This window comes from Emydura macquarii, unplaced genomic scaffold, assembly GCF_026122565.2.
Source record: "Emydura macquarii macquarii isolate MOO-44397 ecotype Brisbane River unplaced genomic scaffold, CSIRO-AGI_Emac_v2 contig_2897, whole genome shotgun sequence".
NCBI lineage: Eukaryota > Metazoa > Chordata > Testudines > Chelidae > Emydura > Emydura macquarii.
The window spans coordinates 47514284-47532491 of NW_027133034.1; the positions used below are offsets into that span (position 1 = coordinate 47514284).

Consider the following 18208-nt stretch of genomic DNA (forward strand, 5'->3'; position numbering starts at 1 on the left):
AAAGACAGCATGGTTTTTTCAAGCCTGCCACTCACTACAAGCTACCACACAGAGATGCTTATGGATTCCAGAAAAACAAGTTCTTAAGTTTCATCTTTTGTATAAAGCTCTCTTCAGAGGATTGTAAACTCCTGTGATTAACTTGTGTAGCTATTTATATTCTCTTAAGAGGGCTGTTAAATGAATAGGCCTTAATTTTTAAAAGTGTAAACATTTAAAGTGTTTGAGTTGCAGCTATTCTTTGCTTTTTATCTTTTCATCAGCTCTGCCTTCTCTCACCACTGCTGCCCCTTTCTCTAATCATGACCACAAGCCAAATAACAGTTGCCCTCTCTAGATTAACGCTTGAAATGAAATGGAAAGCAGGTGTTAACTTTCAATTTTTAGTTGATGTAACTAGTATTGTTTTTACTAATGCATTACATGAACAGAGCTTTGTTTTTCTTTGGCTTTCATTAGCCTGTCTTTTAGCTCAAAACTGTCTCCCACTGCCAAGTGATCTCAGCCAGTTACTAACAAAGTGGCAGCTGTCACTGTGTTACAGTCTGCTTTGCGGAGGGAGGGTCACTAATCAGAATTAAAATTACATTTATTATGTGCCCTCATGGACGTAGATCACAGTACACTGCAAGTTGGAAATATGAATGAACAGGACAAAGGCTTTACACCACTCTGGAAACTTATTGGTTACTGCACCACATAACTGTAACAAGCAGTCTGTCTGTCCCTTATGAGGCGGTCTGCAATACATCTAGGATGGAAGATCTGCTCTGGTGGTAACAGGTAGATTACGTGCAGAGTAGGGCTGGTCAAAATTTTGCTGTTGAAACTTATCAGACAATTAGGTTTTTGACTAAACAGTTTTTTGTAAATTGTCTGCTTTCCAAGGAAAATTTTCATTTTTGTCAGAAAAATGAATGCCCCCAAACGGAAATATTTTATCTGAAAACCAAATATTTCAATTTGGAAATGTAGCTCCAGGGCCTCAGGGAGTTTAGGGATATGAGACATCTGTTCTCTATGGGCTGACACTCCTTGGCCAGACTACATCACCATAATGCATCATGCATGGGAGGACTCCCAATATGTACCAATTTCCCTCTCCAAGAGGTGACTGTGGTATACCACAGGAAATGTAGTCTAATCGGGGAGCTTAACACATAAAGGAGATAGAGCATAAGACTTCTGAACTACAATTCCCACGATGCACCACAGCAGTATTTCCAAATAGCAATATTGTGGTTTTTGAATTTCTTCTGAAAATAAATTCAATTTTTCTGTGAACAAACATTTTGACCAACTCTAATGCAGAGTGAAAACATTGACTAACTCTGACCTGGAAAAGGAAATTATATTCTTGTCCCACAAGAATCTGAGATCAAAAACAAACAAAAAAACCCAAGCCCCCTTTCACAGCAGGACAAAATGTTAAACTTAAATTTTTGCAAACCAAAAATCAAAAACTTTTTTGGAATAGGTCAATCAAAACATTTTGTTTAGATAATTTCTGTTTCCTTTAGATTTTGACCTTTTAAAAATATTACATTTAAAATGATAATTAAATATTGAAACAAAAGGTTTTGAACCAAAAATGGAATTTTCTTTCAAAATGCCAAAATGAGACACTGACAATTTAAAAAAAAATCCAAAATATTTTGAAATGGGAAATTCATGAAAGCTGACCTTTTCCCATGAAAGGATTTTCAATGAATCAGCATTTTCCAACAAAAAACCATTTTGTCAAATTCCTTGCTGACTTATTTGCAGCACTTTACAGTACATTGAGTTTGATTTGCCACTCTCATACTAGTTTTACTCCATTCATTTCACTGGAATTACTGCTGATTTACATTGGAAAGAAGAAATAGATCCTTTGTTTTCAGAGCACTTTAGCATCATTGTGAGGAAGCATTTATCCCCATTTCCCACATGGGGAGACTGAAAAAGAGCAGTCAAGTGACTTGGCCAAAGGCACAGAGGGAAGCAGCATAAGAACTGCAGTCAAAATTAAGAACCTTCTAGTTTCCCAATCCTATGCCCCAATCATAAGATATTTCTGTATTCAAACCCAGAATTTGGCTCCCAGGTAACCAGGAGTATCATCAGAACCGTATGACCCAGAAGATGAAGGCTAAAGAAGTCATTTATGCTATCAAAGCAAGTGTGGTGGCCTAACTTTTGGAATGTCAGCAACTGTATCAGGATTTCTCAGATTGTAACAATTTTCCACCCTTAAGGTACAAAACAAGCCCTTTTGTATTTTGTACCCCTGTTTGTATTTTTATACTGAGGAGAGTTTATACCAATAAAAGGGCCATCCTGTTGAATACAGCACAGTAACGGATGTCTGCGCTTTTATTCAAATAAAAACAGTACAATAAAGGTAGAATTGTTTTTCTTCACTTATACTCTCCCTTCCCAGTTTTCCTGCTCTTGACTGAGCCTCCCCCAGGATGCTAGAATCATAGTTCATGAAACACTTACTTATTCCCTACAGTGCCATCACAATGGCCACTGAGTGAACTTCAATTCCATTTGCATTGCTCTAACAGCATAAGGTCAAGCTACAGAAAGCACTCATGACTTCAGAAAATAGGTAACTTTCTAAAGATGAACATTTTCATCTTTATTCATAAGCATTTGTATGACACTCATCACTGTAGAGCCCACAAAATGGTTTGAAATTCTACAGCAAAAAGGTGAAGACAATTTTATATTTGATTACTTTTACCTACTTTGTTTCCTTCCATTTATTCTATCTTTCATCTACCCAATCTGAAAATCCAAGTTAGGTGAAATCACATTTTAAAACTATTGAACAGCAACAAGGTTAACTCACATCAATTAAATGTATTCAATACCAATTGAAGGTTAAAACAAAATGTGAAACAGCTATTGAATGCTTATACTTTAAATGATCCCCTTTCTATAATATAAAAGCACAGGAAAAAAGATATTTCTGCTCCTTATGCATATTTATATAGCATATATATACATACACACATGAAATATATCTGAAATAAAGTAGTTGACAGATCATAAACCATGAATTTCAAGAAAAATGATTTGTATTTTTTTTATATATATACACACACACACACACACACACACACACAGTTTCAAGAGATCTGAAAGCAATTAAAAACAACTTGAAACATCAGTTAACTTCCCCCACAAAGGCTACTACACCTAAATATTTCCAATATTGCAACTTTACAATAATTACCATCCCCCTTCAGGCTTTTTTTTTTTTTTTTTTTTTAAATTGAGTTTACTCACATTACAAGCAATAAACAGATTTTAAAACTTAATATTTCTAAAATTATAGAACAATATTTTTACCTCCCAAGATCTCCGATTTACAATTCTTTTCACTTTATGATTATATATAATGTAACTAGAAGCGTGAAGGGACACGAGATATAAATACTACATAAGAAAAAGTATGCAGTGTAGTTGTAGCCATGTTGGTCCCAGGATATTAGAGAAGGTGGGTGACCCACCCACATAAGAAAAAGGGCAGTTAAAGATGTTGAAAGATGAAGTGTTACAAATAAAAATGCTCAGTCAACCTTAGCTAGGTTTCACCAAACCATGCAAGATGAATGACATTCTTCTGTTCAAAGCTCTTTCTTTATGGTTCACTCTAAGGTTTCAACTCTCCAAAAGAGAGAGGGAACTCACTGTCACTGTTCCATTTAACTGGCTTTCTAAGCAACCAAAGTTCAGAGTCTAAATTCTGCCCTGACTTACACCTGATATAACCTCAGTGAAGTTACACTTAGGGGAGAATTCAAGCTAAATTCATGTAGCTATATTTGCCCAATTTTGGTTTCATTCACTTTGAAATATCAGTATTTTATTGCATCTCTGGCTCTGACCCAAAGGACTAGTGTGGGGTCCATGGGCCTGCCCAAACTCTTTGTTCTGAGGCTCAGTGCATACATTTTACATGATTTCATCCTGTTACATTTTTTAGGACAATTTTCAAACCGCATAGTGTAAGGTACATGTAATGGAAAAACAGTCCTAAGAATTTGAATCTTTCTAAGATTCTGTTTCAGATGTTGATTTGTTGTTTGCGCAAAGATAAAGAATCACATTCTTTGCCTTTCTGAGTTCAGACTTGGCAAAGCAGAGGGGAGCTCACCATGGAGCCAGGTACCACTCCCTGATTCTCTGTTTCTCTAGTGCAGGTTAAATCTGTCTAATAACTGCTCTAACCTGCACCAGTTGGCCAGGGCATCCCCAAGAGACCATGTCAGCTGAGCATAGCTAGGGTGCAGTGCACTCTTCCCCTCACCCCGATTGCTGACATCCACTGTGCAGGCACTGTGAAGAGAGTGGTTTAGGAGCCAGGTGTACCAGGTCTAAGACTGCTGAGGACTCCCCCATGCCAGGGGAATCCCTAGCTAAGGGGATGCTGTCTCTGCACCACCTGATTGGCAGAAAAGTAGCAGAGCAGAGAATCTCTAAATCAGAAACAAACTACTGAGTGGGATTGAGCTTCCCAATGTCTAATTAGGTTTTTTTTTTTTTTTTTTAAAGGCAGTTAAATCCGACACACAGAAATTGACAAAATATTTTAATTCAATTGGGTAAGATTTTTGTAAACCACATATAGGACAAAAAGTGCACACCAAACAATAAAGCTTCTTTATCTTCTATGGCATACACCTAAAAATCTAAACCAGAAAGTCTGTGTGGATACCATAACCATGACATGACCAAGTGAAATATGCTGTAGAAAGTCAATTACTGTACTGAATGTCAACATTTACACATCTATAATTATATTTTTATTCAAACAGTTTTCATGCAACACACACGGATTACATTTTTTAAAATTTACATAAAATACATTTACAAAAGGACCAATCACAGATGTCTAGGAACATCAGTGAAATACATAACAAGTGTACTAAAATCTTACTAAAACTAGCAAATATTTTCACGGAGGTAAAGTTAAAAATGTAAACAAGCCTTTATCACTGTTTGTGGGGCTAAAACACAGTTCAAATCTTCAGCCACAGAACAATTTTCTATTAACAGCAGACCATTACTCCTTGATATTTTGAAGGAGCTGCAATAAATGAGACTCAATAGCCTGTTGAACTAAAGTGGAGAAACAACCTAGTTAGTTAATGTTCAATGATTTCCAAATCACTGTTGTAGTATTTTACTGCCAGATATTGACTTGTTTATTTTGATTAGATGATTGTACACGACATGAACTAATGCACTATGGGTTTGTATCATCTATGAAAATTAAAGCATCATAATATGCAAAACAGTGAATACACTAAAAGACCCAGTATGTTGAGAGAGAGAATGAGGAGCAGTCATGGTCTGTGGCCTGGTTTGGAAATATAGATGGGATAGGTTAAGGTAGGGCATGGGGGATTCTAACCTAGAAGTGGAGCGTGGGTGAGTACTAGAGAGTAAAATCATAGTCACTGTTGGAAACCTCACAGTGATTTTCCTGAGTGTTCAGCATTTACAGACTGAACTCCCTGTGGGTTCCACTCCTTAGCCATCCATGAAGTTATCAACTCCAACGTAAGACCAGGAGGCTAGAAGCAGTTACATCTATGGGTGAGTTTGTTTTTTTATTCTGTTCAGGATTTAACAAGACAAAGATTTCACGTGGTTCAGAAGCCAGGGTCACCAGCAAGAACCACTGAAGGGGCCCCATTTTGACTCTTTGTCCAACAAAAGGAGACCCGCAAAGCAGAAAGCCAAACTAACCAGCCTACCCTGCAGGACCCTTGAGGAAATGCCCCTCCCTCAGGAAATGTTTGTGATTTTAGATGGAAAAACAAACCATTTCAAATAGTTCACAGAAGTAAATCCAAGTATAGTGTGACTACTTATGTACATGACAGCAGAGGCCTGGCCCAAGCACCCAGAAATGAAACAACCACGTCCTCCTCTCAGAGAAAGCTTGACCCAGGCTGAAAGTCTGCCTCGAGTGAGCAGGCAGTTAATTCAGGTCATCTGCTGAGCAGCCTCAGCAGACAGGGCTCCTGTGTATCCCAAGATAGTTTAATGCTGTCTTCCCCTGGCCAAACCCTTGAGGGAGGAGAGAGTCTCACTGCATGTCCTCTCCTCTCCATATTTTAAGATGTATACAGCACATTCTGCTATAGCTAACATTTTAATGGATTTTAAAAGCAGAAGTCAAGCAAATAAAACAAAGTGAGTTTAGTCAATTAACATTTACATAATTAAGAAAACATTTTTGACTAGTCCATAATCAACTGAATAAAATAGCATAACAAATTTAGCATTCTAAAACCCTTTGGGACAGGGACTTTTGTCATCTTGCATATGTAGAGCACTGTTACTGTAACTACATAAACAAACAGCAATACAAATAGTCAAACCTAAAAGGTTCTAAATACTCACCGCTCCGATGGCCCAGAGCTACAGACAAATCCATAGAATTATAGCCAGAATCCGTCTCAGTAGTTGGATCAGCACCATTTTCTATGTAAAATAGGAAGGAAATTAAACTAAAATATGCTGATAATTAGGAGTTCATCATTACCAGTAATATGCTTCTTAAGTTTCATTACTTAATGTTATACTTAATGTACTCACCTAAGAGAATTTTTACACATTTCACATGGTTTCCATGTACTGCATATAGCAGAGGTGTCCCTCCATTCTGCAAAAGAAGAAAAAAGCCTTACAGGCTTTAATAGCTGGAGTCCATGTATCTAGTTCAAAAACTGAATAGGCTGTAGCTGTAATTCCCTCCTTGTACAAAGAAGTAAGTCCCTCAGATAACAGTGGTCATAATGTGCAATGAAAAGGTCACAAGCTCTTCCCAAACTGTGGGTTTCTGTGTCCCCCATCTTCTATGGGTCTATTTTTAGGCTACCACCCTGAAAGTGGGTTGTGTCTGCAGAGCGCTCCCCCTATGAAGTGGTCTGGTGAAGTAAAAGGAGCTTTGCATGGGCAAATCTGTCTCTGCAGGTCAAACTGCAGAACCTAAAATTTGTAGACTTTTCAAGGCAGAAACTGGCCCAAGTTATTTGTGCTTCCCTGAAGGCCGTTCTAAATTATAGCAGGTGCCAACAGCCCAAAGGGCAGGAATTAGCAGATGACCTGCTACACAAGGGGTGATCACTCCAAGTTGGTTATGTCTTCTCTATGCCCAGACTCCACCAGTCTAGCACAAATCAACCAAACTCTACCTTAATTCTGTGTCACTGTCTTTACTGTTATTGCTTAGAAATGAGCACACCGTTGATGCTACAATTAATAATAATATGGTAACAGATATTTTTATTGCACTAATATAGCAAACATTTAACTTGTACAAAATCTTCTGAAGCACTCATCACATACAGCTGCTTTAGAAAAACTGTATAAATTCAAAATCTGAAAACTCAAATCTTTTCAAATGTGACTATTAACCTGAAATACATTCTGATCTCACTTATTCACATTTTTTACTGCTGACATTGTTTTAAAGGAATCCTTATGGTGAAGTGTAAATATTCAATAATATTAAATCAGGCCATAAAAATTGATTAACTTTGACATTTACGTTAAAAAAGGGAAAATTGAGTAAGTGAATCCTTTTTCAATTTACACCTTTTCTTTGCCATATTATGATACAGGCTTTTTTGCCCTTATATTTCTGACAGTGCAGTTTAAATCAATGACATTCACCTTTTGAAATGCAAAATTCACAAGAGGCAAAGGCCAGTTTCCATCTTTTAAAAGCAACTGCTTTTTAAAGGTTACCTCAGATTTTGTCCTCACCCCCGAGATTTTTTTTTCCTGGCTTCAGGGAGTAGCTCTCACCATTATTGATGACATCATAGGTAATTCCCTTTGTAGATTTCTCTATATGGAGCTGCTATAGCACTTATTATGGAAGAAAGTTCTTCTGTAGCTAGAAAACCTGTTTAGAGAACACCCCACTATCTTGGGGGAAAAACTAGCATTTCCCCCACCCACAGAAGACCCACAGTAAGCCATAGGGTATGAGGAGAAACACTCAAGCCCATCTCATCTAGCCCTCCTGTTGGGGCTTAGAAGACACTCCCCTACCCATCTCATCAAGAGACTACATTTGGCCACAGAGACCTGAAACAACTCTCTCAGTCCTGCATGAAAGAATCCTCTCATGGATAATACATTAGTACACAGTGTAAGCTTGGAAAATCTAGGACATTTCTGAAGACTTCATATAGTTTTCATATCCATGTTAGATATTGGAGATGGATATTGGATATAGAATTTGGAACAAATTTCTGACCAATGCACACTAAGATAATGTACACTCCAGTGAAAAGTTCCATAAGCTTTCGTGGGCTGCAACCCACTTCATCAGATGCATCTGAACTGCATCTGACGAAGTGGGTTGCAGTCCATGAGAGCTTATGCCCACAGAAATTTGTTAGTCTTTAAGGTGCTACAGGCCTCTCATTGTTTGTACACTCCCGTGATAGACTTACCCAGTCATACTCGTTTACATCAACTCCACAGTCAAGCAGCATTTTGACAATATCCGTGTATCCCTTACTACAGGCCAATGACAGTGCACTTTCTCGCCCTTTGCCCAAAATCTGAGGGTCTGCACCCTGAAAGAAGAAAAAAGGTAGTAACAGTCCTATTTAAAAAAAAAAAAAATCTTGCTGTCACAGGCCTTTAAAGCAAGCTGGAATCAGCCTTCCTCTGATCTAGCCACAAAAGGCAATTAGTGATCCCAACTGGGTGCACTGGCATTAGAGTGACTGACCCCAGCTGCACATCCAGAGAGATATTACAGAGGAAGCAGAACTCTCCTACAGACAGAAACCCATATGGCTGGGGGTAGTCCTGAAGAGATCCACAGGGAGCAGAGTAGGCTACTGTGGGGGTGGCCCTGAGATAGGATTTGTAAGTGGAAGTAGTAGACTTCAGTAGCTGAAAGAAGCAAGAGCATTATTCAGACTTGTTTGGATTTTCATTTGGACCTTTCAGTTACCCCGGAAAGGATTTCAGCTTTATGTGACTTGTCTGCAGGAAGTGCTGGAGCCCAGGATATCAGTGACATTATGCCTGGATGTAAGACAGCGCTCCAGTGGTGAGTGTACCTTACCATGCTTGCCTTTTATTTCATATTTGTGGGGCAATTAATGTTACTACTTTTAGAGACATCGTAGCATCTGCAAACTTATCAATATAAAATGAACCAAGAATTTTGAAAAGTGTGTTTTCTCCTTACATTCTGAAGCAGAAACTCTACCACTGCTATCTGCCCATGGGCTGCAGCCCACATCAGAGGGGTAAAACCTTCTTCATCCTTATGGTTGATTACATTTTCTGTTTAAAAGAAAATATACAGTTCAATGATCATTTTTGCTGCTGTATGGTAAGTGCTGTTAGAGTAAAGGTTGTGTCAACATTTCTGTTCTGAACAGCTAGGTTTATAATTCTACCATAAAGTCCACTCTGGCTTGACATTTTACATACAAAATCTCATCCTGACAGTGACAGAAATACACATCTGTGCTGGGGGGAAGGGGTGGAGGGAGAAAAACCAACTTCTGATGACTTTCACATTTCTACAAATAAAGTTTTATTTTTATACTAAAACATTTGTCATTTGTCCATAATGTGGGCTATGGATATTTTTGGAGATAGCACAGCAGATGCCTCAAAAATAAACATATTCCATATTACTAGTTATTAGGCAATCTAAAAAATGTGCTTTTCCAAAATAGTGAACCATTCTAGTCTATCAAACAACATGTAAATCTACGTGACTAGAATAAAGAACTGGCAAATTCATGTATTTGATTGGGGTTTTGTGGAGAGGGGTAAGTGTGTGTTTCCAAAGATGAAAGGGGGTGGTAAGGACTGTGGGTTTTTTTTTTTTTTTTTTTTTTTAGCTGATTCACTGGCTGGATGAGTTGAATTAATTTGTGCCTGCAGGATGTTTGTTTTTTCAATGCTGCTGAGTATATTACGTTGTTGTAAGATTAATTAGGTGTCAGGGTGCACAAAGCTCTTGTAAAAGGTAACTTTTTTATCATTAGTCAAATCTAAGTAAATATGTTCAAATTTAAAAATTTACTTTCTCTAGATTCTGAATCCTTTATTTGCTTCCTGCAAAGATGAGTTTTATTTGTATAAATGCCCACGGAAAGCAAATTTCAAATGTATATATTCAAATGTAACAATACCTTAGACCAGCAAACAGATGTCAGATGGTAATGACTTTCAGTGACTGTGTACAAGGGCCAGTTTCACACCAGAGAAATTAACATGACTGCTGCTATATTCTTTTGAGCCAGCCAGTGGTTTTTCCATTTTTACTCAACTATAATTAGCTAAAAGAAGTGATGTACAATGCAATGGATGGTATTCATTAGTTTGATTATTTTGCAGAAAATAAAATCCATTATACAATTTCAATACACTCTCTCACTGCAGTATACTGTATAACTCAGGTTTTGAATGATAAGCAGTGAAGAGCTAGATTAATATAATGCTATATAGATTAATAAATTATTATCATAAATACTCACTTTAGTGGGAATTTGTTTCAAACTATAAATGCAGTAAAGAACACTATGGTTAAATAATCTCAAAACTAATTTGCATATCTCATTTTCACAGTTTATCTATATGAAGTCTATAGGTTTTTCTCCCTCCTTCAGTGCAGAAAGGATTTATATGTAATTCCCATTAACACTAACGTTATTTTGCACACCCAATCCACACTGACTGGAGAAAAGACTTCTTAAAGGTACAGACAGATAAAAAAAATCCATGTCCGTAAAGAATGGATATCACAAGTTTATGGAGTTGTGATAGATCTGTGGGGGATTTTCTATGCATCTGATCCATGTTGGGGGAATATAATCCAATGTAACAAGGTTAAAAATCCTCCACAGAAAAGAGGAAGGTTAAAGTTCCTCAGACTCTCACCTTGTTCAATACGTGTGGCTAAATAAAGCATTTCCCCTTGAGCAGCCAGCTGGTGAACTGACAGAGCTGCAAAGAGTACAAAGAAATATTATGTGCACATAAGGCCTGATCCTGCTCCAGCTGAAGCCAATGACAAAGGAACAGGCACATATTGATTTCAGCTTAATTTCTTAATCAGGTTTGCAGTCGTCTTAAAAGCGATTCTATACGTCTTAATATTGCCACCCGGCCACTTTGGTCGCTTAAGGTCACTTTGCTCTCACAATTACATTGCCTTCAAGAAAGTTTATCAGATGAAGGGGAAAAAAAGACAAAAAACCAAATCACCACTACACTGAGAACATGTACCTTTGAATTTTATCTATTGTTTCCTCCAACTTTTTGTTTAATTCTTAAGTTTATCTCAATTTAAGAACACTGAATTTTTACAGATAACTGCTGCTAATGGTCAGACAAAGGGAATAATCTTACTTGTCTTCTGTAAATACTTGCCCTTAAGAAAGCACTTAAACCCTTTGTTGCATTAGATACCCAAAACATGCTGTGAAGGTGTTCAGTATGAACCTAGTCTGTTGAAGTCAGTAGCATGACTTCCATTGAGTACAATGAGCACTGGATCAAGTTTTTTATTACACAACATGACTTACTTTTCTACTGGGGAGGAAAATATTTCCATTTACCTCCCCCCGACACATACATACCCCAAAAAAATTTGGGATGGAAACACTTATAACAGCGAAGTGCTTTCATAATCTAAGAGCAAACATTTCAATGGGCTTCGTACAGGCACAGGAGGCTGCCTATGTTAAGATCACTGCAGGCATGGGAACTGAGGGTGCAACCATTTTGTCTTGGGGAAAGGCCATAGTTAACATGAAGTGTTATCAATTAATATGTATATTTGCCAGTGGTTATCCATTAAATAAACAGCCATTGTTCTATTCCTGCTCACGGTTATAGTTTGATTTCTCAGAACGGATACGCCTTTTATTCAGAAAAGGGCATTGTATGGTATAGGTCTCTATTCATTTGCCTAATAGGAATGGGCAAATGCTGTCACTGAACATGCTGAGGTTAAGAGGGATGTACACTTAAGATTTCAAGTTGTAGCCATTTGAGCTGTAGCTCTGAGATCATCAGTCTAAGTTAATTAATTTTACTTCTTTTGGCAGTGCACCTTCTCTCTGTCTCCTTGATTATAAACAGGGACTGTCTTTAATGTATAAGATCCAGGACATTGTTGGCACTTACCAATTACTTAATAAGTTCTACTTGCTGTACCTACACGGATAACATTAATAATTTTCAAAAAATCAAGTGCTTTCATTAAAAGACTATAAAGAATCAGAAAGGTCTTCTGTAAGGTCTTCAGCTCAAGACTCGGCTACATTTCTGGAAGATGTGCTTGGCTAAAGCATAACTCATTAGCTTCAATACAAAGTGAACGGATGAAATTCTATGGACTGTGCTATACAGAAGATCAGGCTAGATGACCTTATAGTCTCTTCTGGCCTTAATCTATGAAAGGTCCCAATGAAAAAGTTAAAATACCTGACAAGCAGTTAGTAACTTACAATTCACAAAATAAATATTTACTATACCACCAAGGAATACTTACAATTTATAAGGAGAGGTGTGGTAGAGACCTCATTTCCCCTATGTTTGTTAGTTAAGGTAGTTGACTGTTTTATGGGGGAGAAATGTTTAGTTGTTGATGGTGTGTAGACATGTCTTACTTGAATTCCAGGTGAAGGGGAAGTATGAATGTTGCATTCAGCTAAATTCAACAGGGAAAAGAAAAATGGTTTTAGTGATTGTAAGAATGCTAAAAGGAAAGCTACAGATTCTAAATCAAACTAGGATATATTGACATTATAGGCTCTTTAAAACCTGCATTAAATAAGAGTGATGGCATATATTTCTTTCTACAATTATATGTACAGAAGAATAAAGTGAAAAGACCAAATTCATCCCTAAATCAATGATACTCTAGGGATGAATATGGCCTATGATCATCCAAAGACCATAATGCAAATTTTCTACCAGGTGTCTGTGAGCTATGCCAATGTCCAGAATTTACAATGTACCATATCTCCTTCTTGGTGCAGTTTCACCATTGCTTTAGCAAATCTACAACTGCATAGTGAATGATTTATGACTATTAATCTAAGAAACGGAGACCTCCCAAATTAATTGATGTCTAGCTGTTATAGTGTGGGGAAGCTAGAGTCCTAAAGGTCACTTTATGCTGTGTTTTAGCTGCACTGAACCCGTGCTATCTTCCCCAGCTTTCCATTACATGAGCGCAAAAACAGTAATTTAAAATGATATACATTCTAATCTGGATTCCAATTCTCAGAGGGGTATATATTATTTCTGAGAACTTCTGCTTTGGCATCTAATCTAAATTTAAACAAAAATAACCAAAACTTTAAATGTAGGGAAGTCATAAGGTTTAAACTGCATTACTGGCTAAACTGATTTGGCATTAGTGTGCACTAGTAATTAAATGATTTGAGGTTAATTAACATATACAGTCACTCTGGATACATACTGCAAAGAACTTCATGGTTAGGAATCTGAGTGCAAATTCAGGAAGAGAACTGATTAAAAAAGCATGTATGTCACTGGGGCAAATGTAATTCAAACAAAATTACATTTTATTTGTAGGTCAAATAGCTGCAGCTGTGGTTGCAAAGTTAAATGCCCTAACCTGGTGGCTGAACTGCAGCCAAACAATGCAAGTTAGAGGGGGAAAAAAAATGGAAACTTGTAATGGGTCAAAGTTTGTATTCATTATGGCAAATGGATTAGATTCACCATGACAAGATCCATCACTTCTTGTTTGATATAGTACAGAAGTGTGAAAATTAAGTTTAAAAGCGCTTGTTATTTAAAAAATAAGACACAAACTTCAATTCTGCAAGGTGTTCTGTGTGAGCAGCCCAATGCCTGCACAGAACTCCTCTCAACTTCAGTGGGACTGCACACAGGTGTTAGGGTCTGCTCACAGAATAAGACCCAATATCACTAGCCACTTTCAGATATAGGTGAAAATGACTCAACAAGGCAATCATTTCTACCACTGCAGGCGTAGCAGTGTCATACAGATAAAACAAGGTCAAAAGGGGCCACTGTCAGTGACAGAAATTTACTTTTAATCATTAGTGAAAAGATAAAGTTCTCTAAACTTCCCTAGAAATCTATTAAAGCTAACAACCAATCCTGCAATGCTTTCAGTTGGCTCTGTGTGGGCACGAAGTCCACCTCTGTGCAACACATTTCCAGGTTGGGGACTACACCATCAAAACAGGGTTATAGTCTCATAATGTTGCAGTAGTTTACTTTTTCCAAAAATACAGACTCATGGTCTAATTCAATGGTTCTCAATCTGTGGCCTGGGTGCCAAAAGTGGCCCGCAGATCCCCTCCTGCTTGCTGCAAAAGGGAGCTGCTGCTTAAGGACCCAGTTGGAGCACGTTTCCGTGGGGCTAAAAGACCGGTGCAGGCTCCTTGCTGCAGCCAAGGGGATGGGAGATCAGCATTCCCCCTGGCTGCAGCAGGGAGCATGGCAAAGCGCTCCACCTAGGTCCATAGGCACTGGGGTCCCTGCTGGAGCCAGAGGGAGGGGATATCAGCGCTTGCCTCCCAAAACTCCAGCAGAGAGCAAAGCACTCTACCTTGGTCCCTAGGTGCCGGGGTCCCTGCTGGAGCCAGAGGGAGAGGAGCACTGATCTTCCATCCCCCTGGCTGCAGAAAAGAGCCACTGTCTAGGGACACAGGGCTACAGATGCATGCAGTTTCCCTGCTGCAGCCAGGGAGATGGGAGATCAGTGAGGAGGCAGCCTCCTTGCTGAACTTCTGTCTGGCTGCAGTTGGGGGTGGGGGCAGGCCTGCTGGTCCTTCAGGGTTGTAAAAATTATAGCTGTGGCCCTCGAGCCAAAAAGGTTGGGAATCACTGATCTAATTAGTCATTTATGACTTTTGTTTAGTTCTATTGCTTTTTTAAAAACACGTCTGACAGATGTTTATATGTATGTACTCTCAGGTGGGAAATAAGTTTTGAATTAACCAACCATTTTGCATTGGGCATGTAACAAATGTTAGGAAATACCTTTTACAAAGTTGCTATTGATGAAAACATTAAGAGAGTAGGCCAAGATAGTTTTACAAGTCAGCTCGCATGATTTGCAATGAAACTTGTCTCCTGCATCCAAAATTTTCAGACTATAATAGCAGTTTTGGATGCATAAGGAATACAAGAATGGATGCTACTTGTATTTCTATACACAATCTTTTGAACTTTGGTTCTTAATTTTAAAACCACTCTAGAATGTTAGAAAACTGTATGACTTGATCTATAATCTGTAAGATAAGAAGCAAAGACAATACTGAGAAGTTGAAAGTGGGGGAGGGAGGGGAAAATACTCCACACACAACTTGTACCATAAAGTTCAACCTTTAAATAAGACAGACGCCACTTCAAGATCCGAGTTAACCTGGTCTTGAATATTTTTACTATCTTCTTCGTTCAAGGACTTCACAAATCGTGAACAGACATTCATATCAAATCTATTAGGCAAAATGAATTTCATTCCCATTGCAACACTCTGAGCTGGGCCTTCCTCTGTGCTGGAGTCAAGCTGGTGCTCTACTTTAATGTCTGGCATATGAGATATACTATAACCGCTGGTGCACTCTTCCACAATTATCTGTGCCCCAACGTCTAGATTTGTTGAAGATGCCATGATTTCAATCTCAACTATGTAAAATGTTGCTTCATGGTTTCCGGTTGGTAGTGGTTTGCTAGCACAATTTCTAACCAGCCAAGCAGTCTTTGAAGAGATCAGGACTTCAGAACAATCTACAATTGAACACAAATATTCTTAAGTTTTAATACAATATCACAATTTATGATGAAATAAATATAGTTTAAAAGTAGTATTAATATCTGCAATTATGTTACTATGGATACAAGGGCCAAAAGATCACAAAATCTCTATTTAGATTTTAATTAGTCTTTAGTCAAGAAAAATTCCCATTGAAGCCAACTGCAATTATACCTAAATAAGGATTTCAACTTTTAATTACTAAGGATACAGCCAGGTCAGTGCAAAGAAATAAGACAACTTTGTTCTAACAAGGGATTTTGCTGCTTTCACTATCACTAAGCTGTCCCCAGCTACTGCCTGGCAAACATGGTTTGAGGAAGCATTGAAAAGTTGTTGTTAGAAACTCTGATTTATTACTATGGGCCTGAAACACTCCAACCTTTTAGTGGATGTTCATCCTGTGAGGAAAGAATTAGGTGCATTCTGTGACTCTGAGGTAAGTAATTCGCTTTCACTCATGGACATAAATGACTCACTAGAGAAAGAGAATCAAGACGGAACAGTCTTGATGTAGGAATCCTAGAATCAGCCCATCTCAAAAGGCTTAACCTGAACTCTGTTTAACCAGAAATTAAGATACTCCAGGAACAGTGGTTTGTGTTTTTGTTACTCTATAGAGTGCATGAACTTTGTTCTAGAACTGCTTGAGAAAAGCATCTCCATAAAGGTCCAAATCTTGTAGTCTTCAGTAAGAACTGTAGGATTTGGGCCTAAGACTACATGCAGAAGGAAGTAATTTGTTTCTTTGATCAGAAAAGAAAATTGTTCAGCAAAAATATACCATTTCAATATTTGAGTATTTTTGTTTTTTCCCCCCACAGCAAGACCATGTGTGTCTCACACAGAAAACTAATACAGAGTGTAGCCTGCTGGATTATAGTGAAATCGCAATTATTATTGAGCCTGATTCTGATCCACTTGTTGTTTTACACCACTGTAACTCTACTGACTTCAAAAAATGTTATTCTTGACTTACATTTTTGTATGTGACATCAGGACCACATCCATTGTCGTTAAAACTTCTGGATTTCAATAAGCATGATAACTCTTATGGGACAATGAATTAAGTGACTTCAGCACCTCACAGGATTGTATCCTACATCGAAACCTAAATTGTCAGACAGGATCCAATTAGTGAGTTAGCAAGAAACAGCTGTTGTCTTTTACAGTACTGTATGCTCCCTTGCAGGGTCAAGGCCTCAGAGTTACTATAGGTTAGGTGAAACAAAAGGCCATCCATTTCACTGTACCTATTTCTAGTTGAGTGCTACTAGCTGCCCCCTCTCCACAACTGCAGGTGCTCTTGGCTTGATGGCAGGTTGGGGTGCCCAAGAGGGAAAGAGTCCTCCACCGGACAGTATGATCCAAAAAGTGACCCATAGTGTCACCTTCTTACTCCAGGGCTGTGTCCTAGAAGCCATCAATGGCCCAGCCACACCGGTTGCCCTGGACACTCAGCCAGCAAAGCTCAGAGAGCGCTTGGGGCGCTCTGCCCCCGCTGTATCACCAAGACGAACTCGGGCCAGGCTCTAGTAGCGGAGCTGAGGTAAGGAGCAGGACCACGCTGGCTTTCAGCGCCGACACAGCTTGTGTGCAGCGATGGCAGGCGAGCGCGTTCTCCAGCCTGCCCGAGCGACGGAGCGTCCGGCAGCGCCGCTGGGAGACACTCACCTAACGCTGACTGGGGCGAACCCTGAGCCCCGCGACCGCCCGCGGTCACCTGAATTCACGGGCACGGCCCCGGGTGCCGCCGTTATTCGGGCGGCGGCGAAGGAGCGTGGGGAGGGAGCTCTAGGCCGGAGCCGCGCAGGTCTCCGGGGAACCCAGCGCAGCCAAGTCCTCGCTGCTTCCCGGGGCACGGCGTGGTGGGTATCCAGGGCAGCGTCCCCCGCCGGGGCAGCATGAGGGCGTCAGACGAGGGCAGCGTGGAGCGAGGACACAGCACTGAGGAGGGGAACAAGCCCGGCGAGAGGGAGGACGTTGTCGGAGGCCATAGGTCAGGGACCAACTGACGCTACAGAAGCGGGCCCTGCCGCCATCAACTCCCTGCCCGCCAGCACGGCGAGTGACCGCCAGCCGGGACAGTTGCTCCAGGAGAACTCGCTGCGCTACGCTGCCCCTCGCGCCGCCGCCGGGGCCCGGCCCAGTCCGACTCTCACCTGCGGCTCCTCGGTATTCTTGACGATGTTTCGTTGGCCTCAGTAACGTGCGTCACTTCCTCTCTGTTTACAAGCTCCGGTCGGAACAATGAAGGTGGTTCTCACGCGCGCCTCTGCCGGAAGGGCGTTCCCATTGACGTTACCAACAACACTCGGTGCGATTGGACACTTTGGCGTCTTTCTTCCTTTTTCATTGGGCCTCTCAAGCGGTTACGCGGGTCAG

The 18208-nt window shown here is 39.6% G+C and overlaps 1 protein-coding gene across 4 annotated transcripts; it reads right to left on the reverse strand.

The window, feature by feature from the left end:
* Positions 1 to 4570: 4570 nt before the first annotated feature.
* Positions 4571 to 18126, reverse strand: ANKRA2 (ankyrin repeat family A member 2). Of its 4 annotated transcripts, none has more exons than XM_067568870.1 (10): positions 17986 to 18126; positions 16803 to 16934; positions 15394 to 15798; positions 12554 to 12712; positions 10936 to 11001; positions 9227 to 9324; positions 8475 to 8600; positions 6604 to 6670; positions 6409 to 6489; positions 4571 to 5115 (listed from the first exon to the last, which is right to left on the reverse strand). In XM_067568870.1, exons 3-10 carry the CDS (start codon positions 15680 to 15682, stop codon positions 5060 to 5062), a joined length of 942 nt encoding a protein of 313 aa, XP_067424971.1. In that variant the 5' UTR covers positions 15683 to 15798; positions 16803 to 16934; positions 17986 to 18126; the 3' UTR covers positions 4571 to 5059. The 4 variants fall into 4 exon arrangements, with proteins under 4 accessions (XP_067424971.1, XP_067424974.1, XP_067424972.1 ...); XM_067568873.1 differs by lacking the exon at positions 17986 to 18126 and adding an exon at positions 17547 to 17957; XM_067568871.1 differs by lacking the exon at positions 17986 to 18126 and adding an exon at positions 17498 to 17957.
* Positions 18127 to 18208: the final 82 nt, after the last annotated feature.

What these genes read in the sequence shown, in the direction of transcription:
- ANKRA2 (XM_067568870.1), bottom strand. Translation starts at nt 15,682, where the DNA reads ATGGCATCTTCAACAAATCTAGACGTTGGGGCACAGATAATTGTGGAA. An exon ending in CACACCTCTCCTTATAAATT is followed by an intron (nt 11,002 to 12,553) that starts GTAAGTATTCCT and finishes TACTCTTTGCAG; the next exon opens with CTCTGTCAGTTCACCAGCTG. An exon ending in TAGAGTTTCTGCTTCAGAAT is followed by an intron (nt 8,601 to 9,226) that starts GTAAGGAGAAAA and finishes TTCTTCTTTCAG; the next exon opens with GGTGCAGACCCTCAGATTTT.